Source organism: Mustela erminea, chromosome 5 (genome assembly GCF_009829155.1).
Source record: "Mustela erminea isolate mMusErm1 chromosome 5, mMusErm1.Pri, whole genome shotgun sequence".
Taxonomy (NCBI): Eukaryota; Metazoa; Chordata; class Mammalia; order Carnivora; family Mustelidae; genus Mustela; species Mustela erminea.
In genome coordinates, this window is record NC_045618.1 from 28,701,455 (window position 1) to 28,715,076 (window position 13,622).

General features: G+C 42.8%; 1 protein-coding gene across 4 annotated transcripts in view; it reads left to right on the forward strand.

The window, feature by feature from the left end:
• TMEM266 (transmembrane protein 266) overlaps positions 1-13,622 on the forward strand; it is a 113,891-nt gene that overhangs the window by 35,907 nt on the left and 64,362 nt on the right. For 2 of the 4 annotated variants that reach the window (XM_032342346.1, XM_032342343.1), the window contains exons 2-4: positions 6,062-6,202; positions 8,934-9,064; positions 12,703-12,891. In XM_032342346.1, coding sequence (XP_032198237.1) covers positions 9,027-9,064; positions 12,703-12,891 — 227 coding nt within the window. In that variant the 5' untranslated portion in view covers positions 6,062-6,202; positions 8,934-9,026. Of the gene's footprint in view, positions 1-6,061; positions 6,203-8,933; positions 9,065-12,702; positions 12,892-13,622 lie in introns of those variants that run through there. The other 2 variants (XM_032342344.1, XM_032342347.1) reach the window with 2 other exon arrangements.

Consider the following 13,622-nt stretch of genomic DNA (forward strand, 5'->3'; position numbering starts at 1 on the left):
TTGGGAAAGCAATCTTATTTTAACTGTTAAAATTGTAAATACATACTCTTCAGTCCGCTAAGTCACTCCTGAGAATCTATCCCATACACAGAAAAATAAATACAAATTGAAATGTTTATTTCAAGGATGTTTATCATAGCATTTTTCACAGTGGCCTAAAAAAAAATAAGAAACTGCCCATTAGTGGGCAAATTGTTAACTAAATTATGGCCCATTCACACCATGAATCCTATACAGCCATCAATTAAAGAATGAATTTGAGTTTTCTGCTTTATTTGGGAGACGTTTTTGAGAGTGGACTTGGAAGATATTGATTAGGAAAAGCAAAAAGTAATAAGTATGAATAATGCATATTTTTGAATAAAGCAAACAACTTTGTACAATTATGTAAGCACAAAGAACAGTTAGGAAAGACACATAAAGGTTTAACATGGCTATGTTGTTGGGGGAGGAGAACAGTAAAGCAGGTAATATGGGGGAAGCAGGCACCACTAAAAACTTGAATTTTATGACAAGCCATTTACATAGAGTTGTATATGTGCATGTGTGTATATGTAAGAATTAAGAAATCAGAAAAAAGTATAGATCTTTGCCTGTTGACCAGAAAGGATGTCCATTATATATTGGTAAGTGATAAAAGCAAACTGCAGTTGGTTTTTTGTTAAACACAAACCCACAAAAATTAACCTGTAGTTATGAGTATGTGTTTGCATGATTCTGAGCAAGGATTTCTACACCTGGGTGTTAACACAGGGACCTCAGCTGAGATGTGAAAGGTGAAGATGGAGGAGGCAGGGAAATGTCATGCTTTAAAAATATACATCTTTGGGGACGCCTGGGTGGCTCAGTTGGTTGGGCAGCTGCCTTCGGCTCAGGTCATGATCCCAGCGTCCTGGGATCGAGTCCCGCATCGGGCTTCTTGCTCGGCAGGGAGCCTGCTTCTCCCTCTGCCTCTGCCTGCCACTCTATCTGCCTGTGCTCACTCTCTCTGTCAAATAAATGAATAAAATATATATATATATATATATATATATATATATATATATATATCTTTGTATTTTATGTGTTGCAGTGGACATTTGTCTATAATGTATCAGTGATCTATTGCCACAATAATACCACATAATTTAATACCCCCAAAACTTGGTGGGCTTAAAAAAAAAAACCTTTCCTTGAAAGATGGCTGAAAGTAGAGGGGATTGTGCCTGCCAGTGTGAGGAATCATTAGTTGCTTAATATTTATAAAGAGGTTCAGAGCTTTGAAAACACTCTTGTAATGTTTCATAATTCTCACCTTTTTGAATTTTAATTTCCATCTATGCATCTGTCTATCTATGCCTTTCTGTCTCTATCACTAGCCCACAAGTTTCTGGAGTACAGTGACCATGTCTCATTTATCATGATAATGTCAATGTTTGGTATTATTCCTGGAACATGGAAGATGCTAATAAAGAACTGAATAATGAACTTAAAAAAAAAAAACTTTATTTAGCTCATGAGTCTGGGTTGGCAGTTTAGGCTCGGCACAGCTGGGTGTTTCTTCTGGTCTTGACTGAGCTCACTCAGGGGAGCAGTTGGCCATTGGCAGGCCTTGACTGAGGCCACTGGACATCCTGCAGCAGGCAAGCTCGAGTGTGTATGCTGTCATGAAAGAGGGCCAGCCCATTTTTTATTCTGTTTCTCTGTAGTTCCCCAATATATCAGCAAACATGAAGCATGGTCATGTGATTGGGCTGGCTGATTATGGAACCTGAAAAGTCTAGCCAGGAGAGCCAGTGGTATAAGATGGAGTCTAAGTCTGAGAGCAGAAGACTGATGATGTCCCAGCTCAAAGACAGTGAGGCAGAGAGAAAGAATTCTTTCTTACTCAACCTTGTAGTCTTCTATTCAGGCCTTCAACAGATTGGACGAGGCCCACCCGTATTGGGGAGGGCAAACTACTCTACTCAGTATACCAATTCAAATGTTAATCTCATCCAAAAACACCTTCACAGGAGTGCCTGGGTGGCTCAGTTAATTAAGCATCTAACTCTTGGTTTCTGCTCAGGTAGTGGTCTTGGGGTTATAGAATTGAGTCCTGCATTGAGTTCCATGCTGGGCATGGAGTCAGCTGGAGTTTCTTTCCCTCTCCCTCTCTCTCTGCCTCTCCCTCTGCTCATGATCTATCTCTCTCTCTCTCTCTCTCTCTCTCTCTCTTTCTCTCTAAAATAAATAAAACCTTAAACATACAGACACACCCTCACAGACATACCCAGAAGTAATGTTTAAATATCATTTTATGTGTCAAGTTGACACATAAAATTAACCATCATAACCTCCAATCTACTTGGACAAATCCAGTCACATAGCCAAACCCAGAGACAGGGCAATGAAAAGTTATGAGACTACCTTGGTCCATTCAGGCTGCTGTAACAGAATACCAGAGACTGGGTGACTTCAACAACAAACATTTCTTTCTCTCTGTTCTGGAGGCTGGGTAGTCCAGGATAGGTGATGGTAGATGGTATCTGGTGAGAGCTCTCTTCCTAGTTTGCAGATAACTGTATTCTTGCTGAATCTTCACATAGCCAAGTATCTCTTCCTATGAGTGTACTAATCTAATTCATGAGGGCTCCACCCCTACGATCTATCCAAAGACCCACATCTTAATACCACCATGCTGGGGTTAGGATTTCAACATAGGACTCATGAGATGGAGAAAAACAGGCTGTAACAAAGCATTGATATAGGAGGGTAAAGAATGGGGGCCACTTTTACATCATACCCTTTGTAGTATGAAAGTATTGAAGAAAGAGGACTTTTTCCCTCCATTGAACTAAGAATGGTCACTTACCTGGTGTCATGAGGATTTAGCAGCAAAATTAACTATATCTAGTTAATATCACATAAAGCAAATATTGCTTTGGGGATTTGCAATGTGTGGCATAAATACTTAAGATTTGCCTGATCCAGTAAGGGGTAATGAAACAACCATTATACCCCCTGCTCATTGTTGGCACTTCCCAAAACCATAGATAATAGAGTTTCCCAGAAGCTCTGCAGAGTTCCAGAGGGAAAATGACAGCCTGAGGAGTGCCTGCTAAGTGGCATTCTTTCCAATCCAGGCCATTTAGGGGTAAGGAGGCCATGAGGGGATCCTTTGTCCATCAGGGACATGAAATGTTCAATTTAGGGAATGTTTGTTAGGAAAAAATTATTGAGGAGAATGAAAAGGTTATGATATTGGTCCTCTTGATTTTCTTCCTGGAATATCCAAATAATCTGGATGATGGGATCTAGTTTTGTGTGATCTTGCTTTGTGTTCTCCATACTTGGTGAGACTGAGAATAATTGATAGGCTGCATGACTATCTAAGTGAAGAGGAGCAAATACAATGGAAAGTTAGAGGCATCCACAGGACACTTACTACACCTAGAAAAGAGAGCCACTGTGGGCTACCGGTCCACTCATTTGATAGCTGAGAATTATGCAATAGACTGGAGATTACGGTGGGAGAAGGCTTGGGTACATGATTGATTGTCTTCATTTTAGTTCCTTGTTAATGGAGCAAGGTATTAATGGGTCAAGGTAACAACAAGGATGACTTTGTGCTGTTATACAGAAACTTTTCTCATTCAGCACAAAAAACACAACTTTCTCCTCCTGAGGGTGTGGAACATAAAGTCTGTGAAAGGTGCCCCAGTGCTCAGTGGCTTCTCTCTGGGAACAGATTCTACAGCAAGCTTGATGATGTCAAAATTGAACCTCAGACATCCAATGCTTTCTAAATAAAAGAGCCCTGAAATTTTGTGAGAGTGCATCCTTTATATTTCCTGCCACCCACTTACCAATATTTGGTCAGTCTTATTTGGAGAGCTAGGAAACTTATGCAGCTGAGCCTCAGAACTGTATCAGAAGTATCCCAACCTGGCCTGGCAGACAGTTAGTTACACCTGCAACAGCTCCTTCCCACTTCTTGCTGAAGAGAATGGAGATTTGTTTATGGAAACAATATGCCCAGCCCCAAGGGATGAACTATGACTGAACTGGGCTCTCCTATCTGGCCTTATTCCTTTGGCCAGCTACCCATTGTCCCAGGCTTCTTCACAGCCATGTGACCATGCGACCCAGCTCTGCCCAAGGAGATATCAGGAGATGTTGGCTAGAGGGCTTGGAAAGATAATTCCTGCATAATAAAAGATCAGAACTTTGTGAGGAGAAAGCCTTTGGTTCTCTCTTCCTGTTGGGGAGCTGGCATGCAAGGTGGAGCTGCAGCAGCCATTCTGGCAACCGTAGGGCAATAAGTGTGAGTAATGCACAGAGGATTGGGAAAGGATGGAAAGGGTTTGAGTCCTTGGTGATATCTCAGAGCCACTGCCTTCAGGCTTCTTGCGAGGTAAGATCATTAAAAGTCTTTACTGCCTGAGTCGCTGGTAGTCAGATACTCTGTTATTGCAAATGAAAGTATTTCCAACTGATAAACCTGGCCTCCTTGAACCTGGCCAGGGTAGATTCTGCTGACAGCTCCATCATGTAAGCTTTGCAACCAGTCAACTCCGACTGCAAAATAGGGATTAAAAGGCCATCTTTATCCATTGAGGTTGCCAAACTGTGGAAAGAACCAAGATGCCCTTCAACGGACGAATGGATAAGGAAGATGGGGTCCATATACACTATGGAGTATTATGCCTCCATCAGAAAGGATGAATACCCAACTTTTGTAGCAACATGGACAGGACTGCAAGAGAATATGCTGAGTGAAATAAGTCAAGCAGAGAGAGTCAACCATTATCATATGGTTTCACTTATTTGTGGAGCATAACAAATAACATGGAGGACAAGGGAGATGGAGAGGAAAAGGGAATTGAGGGAAATTGGAAGGGGAGGTGAACCATGAGAGACTATGGACTCTGAACAATCTGAGGGTTTTGAAGGGGCGGGGGATGGGAGGTTGGGGGAACCAGGTGGTGGGTATTAGAGAGGGCATGGATTGCATGGAGCACTGGGTGTAATGCAAAAACAATGAATACTGTTATGCTGAAAAGAAATAAAAAAATTTTTTTAAAAAGTCCATCTTTACCTCAAGTAGTTTCTGATTCAGAAGATCAAAATGTGGTCTATGGATCAGCAAACAGTATCCCCTCAGAATTTGTTCAAAACATGAACAAATTTTAGGGCTCCCACCCTAAACATACTAAGTTAGAAAGTTTGTGGATGGGGCCAGTAGTTTTCCGGGTGATTCTGGTATGATGGAAAGTTTGAGAACCATTGATATATATAATAGAGAGTCAAATGGAGTGGTTGCATGTCAGACACCTGGGGAACTTCAAGATTGTCAAACTCCACCTGCAGAGTTATGATTCAGCAGTTCTGCAATATAGCCTATGAATTTATGCGTCCCAAAAGGCCCCCAGGTGATTCTGAGTAAACCAGACTTGGAAACCAGTGGGATGCATATGAAAGCAGGTCACGTAAGCCAAGGGGCTGATACACAAGTAAGGGATAACCAGGGTGCCTCTGCTGGCAGGTGAACTGTATTACGGACTTTTTCACCTGACAAGTGAGGGAACTGACCACTTGATCTTAGAAGTCTTTTTCAGCTTTAAAATTCCTAGGATGCCAGCCTGAATTTTGCAAATCTGGCTGGAACAAGCAAATGATATTGGTAATTACAAAGGCTGTTGAGCAACACATGGATTTTACTAAAGTCAAAAAAGCAGCCTCACTACCCACCATAGCCAGACCCTGTAAATCCAAAACAGGTTTTCTCTTCTGCTTCTACCAGGTTTATGAGACAGCAGGTTTGCACTTCAAATGTTCATTTATAGAGTGCTAGACTACACCTGCTTCATGCTAGGCTTGTGCTTTGGGGTTATTTTATTTGGAGAATACTGTTTTTAAATAATATCACCTTCAGGGAGCTTGCTTTCTAAAATGTGCTGCTTATTAAGGATCAAAACCACTGACTGAAGCAGCCTACTCACTGCCCATCCAAATATGTTTTACTCTCTGTCCTGCCTCATCTTTGCCTTCTACTGGAGATGCCAATCATTTCTTACCCACCCCCATATCTGTTTTTTAGGAAACTACCATCCCGCTTACCAGGGATTCTGTTCCTTCATTCAACTCCTGCCAAGTTAGTTAATTCCATGATGCTGTGGAAAATTAAAAAAACAAGCAAACAAACAACAACAACAAAACCCTCGTTGACTGAGTTTGGAAGGTAACAAGATACCAATTAATCAAATTTTGAAAATCAGTCAATAAAAGGAAAAGTTAAGCATTTATCCTTTTCTATCTTAGGTTATCTTAGGTATCTTAAAGTAGGTAATCAAATAGTTGATGAGGAAGAGTTTGTCTACATATAAGCTGGTAAATGGAAAAGGCATGATAAAATCAATATACCCCTTTTGCAAATCCTAATGAATTTATGGATCTAGGAAGTGATCACCAATGACTGTTACTATCACGAAAAGAAGAACAAGAAGACATGTATCTCCTAAGGAAAGTCATAACACTGCCTACATAGTCTTGCCAAAAAAAAAAAAGAAAAGAAAAGAAAACTGAATCTGATTAAAGTCCCTGTAGATTAGCTAAAATTTGCAGGAAAGGTAGAGGACAGAATCATGGCATGAAAGGGATACAGTTACCATAATCCAGACTGGGAAACTTTCCAGGACCAATGACCCAGCTTTTCCAATAAATTGCAGGGAGAAACATTGTATAGAGGGGATAACCTACATATTCATTGAGAATTAAGGGTCATATTAACCAATCATAATGTTGGCTTCTGATTCAACAAACCCTAAAAACTATAGGATAAATGGAGAAATGTAAACAATGCCTGGATATTTAATAACGTTAAGAAAATATTGCTGACTTAGGAGCAGTGATAGTTTTGTGGTTATGTCTTTTAAAGGGAATCCTTATTCTTTAAGCTACATATTGAAACTTTTACAGATGATTGAAATGACATAATCATGAGGGGTAGGGATGGACAGGGATATGGAGAACACAAGACTATCCATGAATTGATAACTGTTGAAGTTGGGTGATGGATAGCTAGAAATTCATTCTGTAATTCTTTATAATTCTATATATTTGAAGTTTCCTTCCCAAATAGCCCAAGAATTTTTAAAAGTCATTTTCATTTCTGTTTCTATTTTATACCGGCCATATTATATTAGCACAGTAGTTCATCTTTATTACTTACAGAACTCCCAGTTTTTGCTCATTCTTCATGAATAGGGGCACCCAAATTTTTGAGTTTTATGTGTTTCAAACTTGACAGCCCAACCAGACTGGGAGGTCCATAAATGCAAAGATCTTCCTTTTATATCTTTCACAGGGCTGATAACTTTTTGCAGCCTGTAGAGTGCTCACTAGGGAATACAGCTTGTTAAAACACCATTCTTAACGAGGTTATTGCTCACATGGTCTCCCATTTGTGCATACCCTGAGCCTGATATCACTGAGGCAGAGAACAGAGAAGATTAAGAACAGAAAAGATTAAGACCGAATATGTCTCTATTATAGGATGGACACCCATAAAAAGCTTACTGTACAATTAATACCCAATTCCAAATACTGTAAAGGAGAGTTTTGATTCTAATGTTTAGAACCTTCTTACTAAGGTATACTAAGGTAAGGGGAAACCCTCAGCAGGGGGTGTTTACAAAACCCCTATCCAAATTCTCCCTGCTCTCATCTCTTGCTTTTTGGGCCCCTCGTACAGCTGTTGTGGAAACAGTGGCCTCATATATTAAGGTCCTTCTAATTTTAGAAAGTTCTCTATCTCTCCTCCAGTTGCTCTAAGACATTCCCAAGATTTCCTCAATTACCTTAAACTTCAGCTGTCATTTCTTAATTATACAGAACTTCAGGGAGCTTCCCCAGTTTGCAGATTTACTATCCATCTTCTGGTCCTGGGAGTGCCTATGCCTTTTACGTGATGTCATACTTCTTTTGTCTCTCGGGTTCAAGTGTCTCTGCTTGCTGAGCTTTGGGACTGGGAGAGGGGCTCTCTCTCATGGTGATGTCTTGCAGCAAAGGCAGTTTGCAGCAGAATGCAGTATCCACAAGAATTGCCCCTTGAAGCAACCTCCCTTGTAACGTGTACAGAATCACCCAGAACCCTGTCTCTTTGTGTACCCTCTGCCAGATTGTTACTGTATCTTAGAAGACGTCCAGGTAGTGCCATGGTGCTGGTTTATAGAAAAATGTATCCTGTTTATTTAGTCCAGATTTTAAGAGGAAATCTTACACCCAGCTGTCCACATGCTTCGGAATGTGCTCAGATTCAACAGACCATACAATTTAAATTGATTAAATAATACTTGCGATAATAAAAGCCAGCACTACACACCAGGCGCTATTCTAAGTGTTTCATATGCATTAATCAGTTAGTTAGTTCTATTATCACTCTTACCTTTTAGGTGGAGAAACTAAGGACAAAGGGGTTAAGTAATTTACCCAAGGTGACAAGGCTAATAAGTGGGAGCCAAGCTCTGACCCCAGGCAGTCTGACTCCGGGATGTGCTGCCTCTCTCGTGGGAAAGCATTTGAGATTTTTGAGATTCCTAAAGCTGGAGTATAAAATTACCCTGGTTTGCTTACACATGCTGGAAAAGTGGAAAGAACGATAGATAAAAATTTAGAAAACCTGAGGTCCAGTCTGGTTTCTTCTGTCATCTATGTGTGACACAGAAAAGTGATTTTGTCACTTTGGACATATTTATTCATCTCTAAAATGGAGAGTAATTCTGCCTGTTCTTACCCACAAGAACATAATTATACGAATCTGTTCAACATATACTTTGTTCAAACATAACTTTGAAGAAAAGTGCTATATTGAAGAAAGTTCTAAGGACTTCCATTTTTAGACGAGTTTAGGAGGACTTAGGTTCGACATCTGAGTGTAATAAATTCCTACCATTCAATTATTTGTTTTCAAGGTACCATTCTGTAAGTCTTATAAGAACTCACGTTTAGCAATGCTGACAGCAGGCTTCAAGACGGCTGACCCCCAGTAGACACCAAGAAAACCCATGGCTCTGGGAGCATCTTTCAACATGACCAATCCACAGTAAGTAACAGGCAGGATCTCTGCTCTGGGGATGATGAGTTAGTACCTCAGAATCATGGGCGCATCCAGGAGCTCCTTCCTCAGCCCTGGGAAGATGGAGGAGCTCCAGGCAATTTTGCCCTTGAGCCCAAAGTTAAAATGACATGTTAAAAATCAGCTCTTTCCCAAAAAAAAAAAAAAAAAAAAAAAAAAATCAGCTCTTTCTCTGAGTTTCCTGACTGATATCATCACTTTTTTTTTGTTTAAAAAAGCAGAGGAATTCTGTAGCCCAAAACTGTTGCTATAAATCTTCCTTAAGACAAGGATCTTCTGGGGCGCCTGGGTGGCTCAGTGGGTTAAAACCTCTGCCTTCGGCTCAGGTCATGATCCCAGGGTCCTGGGGTCGAGCCCTGCATTGGGCTCTTTGCTCAGCAGGGAGCCTGCTTCCTCCTTTCTCTCTGCCTACGTGTGATTTCTGTCTGTCAAATAAATAAATAAAATCTTTAAAAAAAAAAAAAAGACAAGGATCTTCTGATTCACTATACACACTTCCTTTAGCAGGATGCCATAGAAACTGGGGAAAACTTCAAAAGCAAACCTCAGGAAGATTAGGACATGCTTAAGGTGAATTAACAAAATGGAAATTGCAAGGAAGTTTAGAAATCATGAGAGGGTTTCTAAAAGCAGGCTTTGAGGGCAGAACTCTGAAGGCAGAAGTGCTTTCGTTTCCCAAATCTGAGATGCCATGTGGACCACCACTTCTTACCAAACACTAGCAAAAACACAAAATAAGTGTTTTGCAACTCACTGGCAAAAATACCAAGATGGGAACAGCATTCTTTCTGTCACACTGCGTGGCCCCAGCCTGCCTAGCTATGGGGCTGGCTGCTGTCGTCATGGAGCAGGAACCCATTATCTCTTGCCCACAGTAATGCTGTGTAACAATGAGCTCTGGAACCTGTGTAGAATACAGCAGTCAGTATTTATTCCTCCATGTGTGGGGTAGCCAGCTAGATAGCTGCCGATCTGGAATCACTCTTCGACATGGGGCTTGGCTTGCTGTCAGCTGATCTGCATAAAACGGGGCTCTGCTCATCCTCCCTTAGGCTAGGCTGGTCACCTTCCAATGGCAATATTGGAGTTACAGGAGAAATTGAAGCTCCTTTTCATGTTTCTGCCTATGTCATGTCTGCTAACATCCCCTTGACCAAAACAAATCATAAAACTGAGCCCAGCATCAAGGGTGGAGAATCACAGTCTTCCTTCTGATGGGAGGAGCTCTGCGGGGTCCCATGGTTGAAAGGAGAGGCTGAAGAATGGATTAATGCACATTAATGCACACTGTCCATCATAGTGTTCTTCATATCTGAGACCAGAGTCTAGTCTCAACACCCAGACTATGAACTGTGGGACCTTCGCTCTCACCTAGGGAGGCCTTGTTTTCTCCTACGGAGATGACCACACAAGCAGAAATGGTGCTGAGCTGCTGTAACCACTGGCAAGGGGGAAACTGCAAAAAGTCAGGAAGGCTGAAGTAGTCTGTCCCCTGCTGCTCAAAGCCACATCCTGTTAGTCTCAGAAATTCACTCCAGCCCTCTGAACAGCCCATGGATCAGAAAGTTCTCTGTGTCCAGTAAGCCACCTGTAGCTTCCGTGAGTAGCCCAGAAGAAAAGAGAACAAACTCAACTCAGCATCAATTTTTTGGAAACACGTGGAGGAGCAAGGATTTCCTACCAAACACCCACATTTTTATTTCAATTGTTGAGAAACACAGAAGCCTCACATCCTATGACTGTTCTTCCTGAAGATCTTGAGGCATTTTGTAAATGTCACACAATGATGAGTACTACTCTCTGTGCTTGACAGGTAGCAAAAAGCCAAGGTTTAAATAAGCCCTACCAAAGAGCATTGGGGCGCTGGAAATTACTTGGTGAATCCAGGTGGTTTAGGCTGCCAATCCGTGGCATTCAGATAAAAATCCCACTTTTTCCTCAGTTATCTGGATGATTCAAGCAAGAGAACAGCAGGCAGATTCAGCTCTAAACTTCCTCGATAACTGCCGCTGTGTATGACTGGTTAGAATTCAGTGATGGTTGGGAAGGAAAAGTCTGGAACTTAGAGATCCCCGCCCACGTGTAGGGACTAGTCACTGCAGAGTTCCTCCGCTAAGGTCCATGTCTCTTCTCCACATCAGACACTAGCGTGAAAATGAATGGCCCTTAGGAAGCCTCTGTTTCACCTCCTTGTGTTTCAGTTGGAAAAACTGAGGCTCCAGAAAAGCCCCAGGGACGTCAGCATCGGAGTCAGCACCAGAGCCCAAGAGCAGCACCAAGACTGACTGCCACCCCAGTTTTAAAACTGTTCCCCCAGATATTTCATCTCTACTCCTCTCCACTCGTGCCATTTTTCTTTCTGACCTTCATTGTTTAGCCAGAAGCATAAGACCGAGCCCCTCAGATTCTACAGGTTAAGAGAGGGCCATGGATGGGTTGGGGGACCAAAGATGGCACCCCAGGAAGTTAAACCAAAGTGCTCTTACCCAGCATCTCTCCTCAGGGTCTCTGCTGGTGTTTGGACAGGACACTGCCACGCTGCCGGATATGTAATCCTCCAGTCCTCCTGATGTCAGTAGTGGCTCCCTGTGGTCACCATGCCAGGCAGACTGCCACACATCCGCTGGGAGCAGTGACGTGGGCCCTCAGTGACATGGGCACACAGTGATGAGGGCACGCAGTGACAGGGGCCCACAGTGATGGGAGCATGCCGTGATGTAGGCGACAGGGAGCTCCATGGAAGTTTGATCAAGTGGCCTCCATTTTCTATTCTCAGCCTTAAAAGGGGAGATGTAATAGGACCATTTCGTGTAGGAAGAAAGCGGCAGCCAGGGACAGCTGTCCTCTGCTGTCCTCACTGTCCAAGGCCCACACGGTCTCTCTCGGTCAGTTCCCCAACCACCAGAAGGACATCCAGTCACATACAGAAGCCTCTTCCCTCTATTGTGGTACAGAGAGTGGGAACATTTCAGAGAACCTTTACAGAGAAACCCAGGAGACAGTTTAAAAAGAGTTTATTACTTCGGGTCGCCTTGGTGGTTCAGTCAGTTAAGCATTTGACTCTTGTGTTTTGGCTCAGGTCACAATCTCAGGGGCCCTGAGAGAGCCCCAGATTGGGCTCCCCACTCAGCAGGGAATTGGCTTCCCCTCTGTCTCTCTTTGCCCCTCCCCTTGCTTGTGTTCTCTCTCTCTCTCTCTCTCTCTCAAATAAATAAATCTTAAAAGAAAAAAATATATATATATTACTCCCATATAAAGTATAGGAACCAAAAATGTCTGAAAAGTCTAACCCCTGATTTTGCTGGTGGGCAGAATTTCGATCTGGGTCTATAGCCCCCTTGATAAGGATCCTACCTCCATAGCTCCTATTTGCAGATGTGAGTAATTCCTCCTAGCCTTCCTCCACCATTCTCCAACTGGTGGAAGAGACAGGGGCTTCAATCTAGTCCCTTGGGTGGCCAGTGTGGAGGATTGGCGACCTCAAGCTTCCTCCACTCACCCCCAGCACATGGGTTCTGATGCATTCTTCTTGCTTCCCTTGGAGAGTAGAAGAATTACTTTGCTCCTGAAGGCTGACTGCCCTGTCGCTCTTCTCCCCACCTCAGGCCTGCCATAGAAGGAGGAATTTCTGAAGTTGAGATCATCTCCCAACAAGTAGACGAAGAAACCAAGAGCATTGCTCCCGTGCAGCTGGTGAACTTTGCCTATCGTGACCTGCCCCTGGCTGCGGTTGACCTCTCCACGGCAGGCTCACAGCTCCTGTCAAATCTGGACGAAGATTACCAAAGAGAAGGGTAGGTGCGGGGAGTTTTGAGTAGCTAAGAAGGCTCTTGCATAATCCCCCGAGTTTCCATGGGTACCTCAATGAGGCAGCACAGAGATTAGAGACCAGAAGTTCACATCAACCACCCAAGCTCGTTTTCTCCTCAGACATTGCTTCCTCAGAAAAATGCTTTGGGCACAGAAATATCTGTTCTGCTAGACAACCTCTTATGTGACATTTGCTTGAAACTCAGAGATTCATAAAATTGTTTTAGGACTGAATTGCTCATTAATGGCCCATCCAACCTCCTTGCTGTACATTTGGGAATCAGGAGACCCACAGGGATTAGGGACTGGCCCAAGTTCACAGATCCCATACGGGATGGACTTGGACCACAATGCCCATAATTATTATTATTATTATTATGCCCAGGGAAGAGGCTGGGAAGAAAGCATTCTGCACACAGTAACATGCTGAGTGTGTAAGGGAATTTAGCAGCATTTAGCTGGGAACTATGCAGACATTAGCTGCTCTCTTTTCAGCAAGGACATGTAGGATATGCTAGTCCTTGATTCAGACGAGTGGCCGCTACCGACTCCTACTTAGCTTGTCAAGCAGGTTGGATGCCTTTGTTCCCCAGTGAGTTTCTCATTAGCCTGGTCTGTCTTACAAACCTTCTGAAGGTGAATGGGTGTTAGAGCTGAATGAGGCAGGGAGACACACCAGTTCAATGCTCCCCTTTTATGTAGTGGAACCTGAAAG